Source organism: Anneissia japonica, unplaced genomic scaffold (genome assembly GCF_011630105.1).
Source record: "Anneissia japonica isolate Jap-2015-1 unplaced genomic scaffold, ASM1163010v1 scaffold1509_len713820_cov188, whole genome shotgun sequence".
NCBI lineage: Eukaryota > Metazoa > Echinodermata > Crinoidea > Comatulida > Comatulidae > Anneissia > Anneissia japonica.
Genome location: NW_022737632.1, coordinates 96,189 through 98,058, shown reverse-complemented (window position 1 = coordinate 98,058; position 1,870 = coordinate 96,189). Strand labels below are relative to the sequence as shown.

Below are 1,870 nucleotides of genomic sequence, written 5' to 3'. Positions count from 1 at the left end.
TCGGCCTAAATTGTATTAAGTTTTGTTTTATTTTATTGTTAATATATCTTTTTTATTAAAAATATAGTACCGGTAAGATTTTAAAAGTATGAGAGTGCAAGTTCCGGGCATCTAAAGGTCCATATCCTCAAAATTTCCACATCTCAGCCCCAAACATGGTGGGGCTAAGGTGGTGTAGATTTTCACGCAACCCCTACCACCAAATCCTGCATCCGCCCAGCTGTTTCCTTGAAAAGAAATGCAAACAGCAAAATTCTTGTTGTTCGACTGAAGAGATGCTGCAACAGTGCTGATGTCATGGCAACTGCATACAAAACAATGGCCGTATAATGAAATCACTCAAAACGCACTGTAAACGCAATTGCAAATATTGTTGTTGTTGTTGTATGTTATCATTATACATTAATTACTTATATATAAAATAAAGTATAAGTTTATGTGAGTCGAATATGGAAAAGATGGAAATCCCAAGTCTAAAAATATTGGCGGAAATTCCGAAAAACGTCACAGAGTACAGTGTTTATAACTGCATGGCTGAACGGTATGCTTTCAGTTTGCCGACTTCATCCTACCGTGTGCAGTGATTGAAAAACCCAGCAGAAACAGCGATACGTGAATTAAACATGAGGAATATCATCTACTTGGTGCATTTTCTCTTTTTATTACCATTTACGTGCACAGGTAAGCCGAAATGCTTACTGATAATGGTGCAGTTTGTATTTCTTTTATGTAGCGATATGACATGACATGTAGCGATATGACACCATGTAATGGTGCTGGGTTAGACTATAAGAGTTGGATGAATACAGGTGTTATAGGAGGTAAAATACAGATGTTTAGGCCTAATATTTGTTTTTCTTATTCAGAATGTAAATAATTGTACGTAGTATTAATTTTCACAGAAGAACTGCTAAACTGGACTTTGGTCAATGGTGTAAATGAAGCCGTCGGGGTGTTGAACGTCAAAGTGAAAGACGTAAAATATACAATTGTGGCCACACCTGATCGACCGTTCACCAACCATACTGCTACCTTGGTCTGCAAACAAATGGGCTACATTGATTATTATAGTTATGAGTCCATAACAAGGTGAGTCTCTAAAAATACTGCGTTGAGCTTCATAACTTGAACAATAACGTTCAGTATTTGAATTATGATAATCTCATTTTAAAGTAAGTTATTATATTTCATTATAAATTAGGACTAGGAAATATTTCTCGTTATACTCATTCATAAATAATATACCTAAATAATGAATATATTGATATAATAATGATGCCATTATAGTAATAGAGTAATGATAATAATAAATTTATAATACCAGTCGAGTTCGCCTAAGTCGAATCTAATGGGACTGGCATAAAAAGTTCGAGTTATACAGATTTCGACTTGCACATTTTCGAAAAAAAAAAATATTAACATAGAAAAATACTATGTGTACTCAATGCCCACAAAATCGAATTTCACGCAAAACCGAACATTTTCTTAAGTCCCAAACTCATTTCTATTCTTCTTTTAATAAAATACTTTCCGAAAACATGAACCCCCTATTCCAAATCTCGGACTATTTGTCCAATTCAAGACGGTAACACTCACTCGAGAAACCAGACGATAGTTTGATAGACATCGTTTAACGACAAGCATACCAGACGCTGTGAAAACGAGACGCTTAGCTATACTCGCATTGTGGAGATTATCTGTTGATTAACACGACACACCAGTAGACGTTTTCTTGGTTAAATATGAAGTGAAATTTACGCATTTCAATGTTTTAATAAGTGTATATTCTTGCTTTTAATCCTTAAAAACCATTTGGAATCAACCTGCAATAAAGAGGGAACTCAACAAAGCAAGTTTCTACTGGTTATTC

The 1,870-nt window shown here is 34.7% G+C and overlaps 1 protein-coding gene across 1 annotated transcript in view; it reads left to right on the top strand.

Annotated features, from left to right (window-relative positions):
• The first annotated feature begins 548 nt into the window (after positions 1-548).
• The window catches only part of LOC117117414, a 6,205-nt gene continuing 4,883 nt past the window's right edge, over positions 549-1,870 (top strand). The window contains exons 1-2 of the mRNA XM_033261730.1: positions 549-681; positions 903-1,089. Coding sequence (XP_033117621.1) covers positions 624-681; positions 903-1,089 — 245 coding nt within the window. The 5' untranslated portion in view covers positions 549-623. The remainder of the gene's footprint in view (positions 682-902; positions 1,090-1,870) is intronic.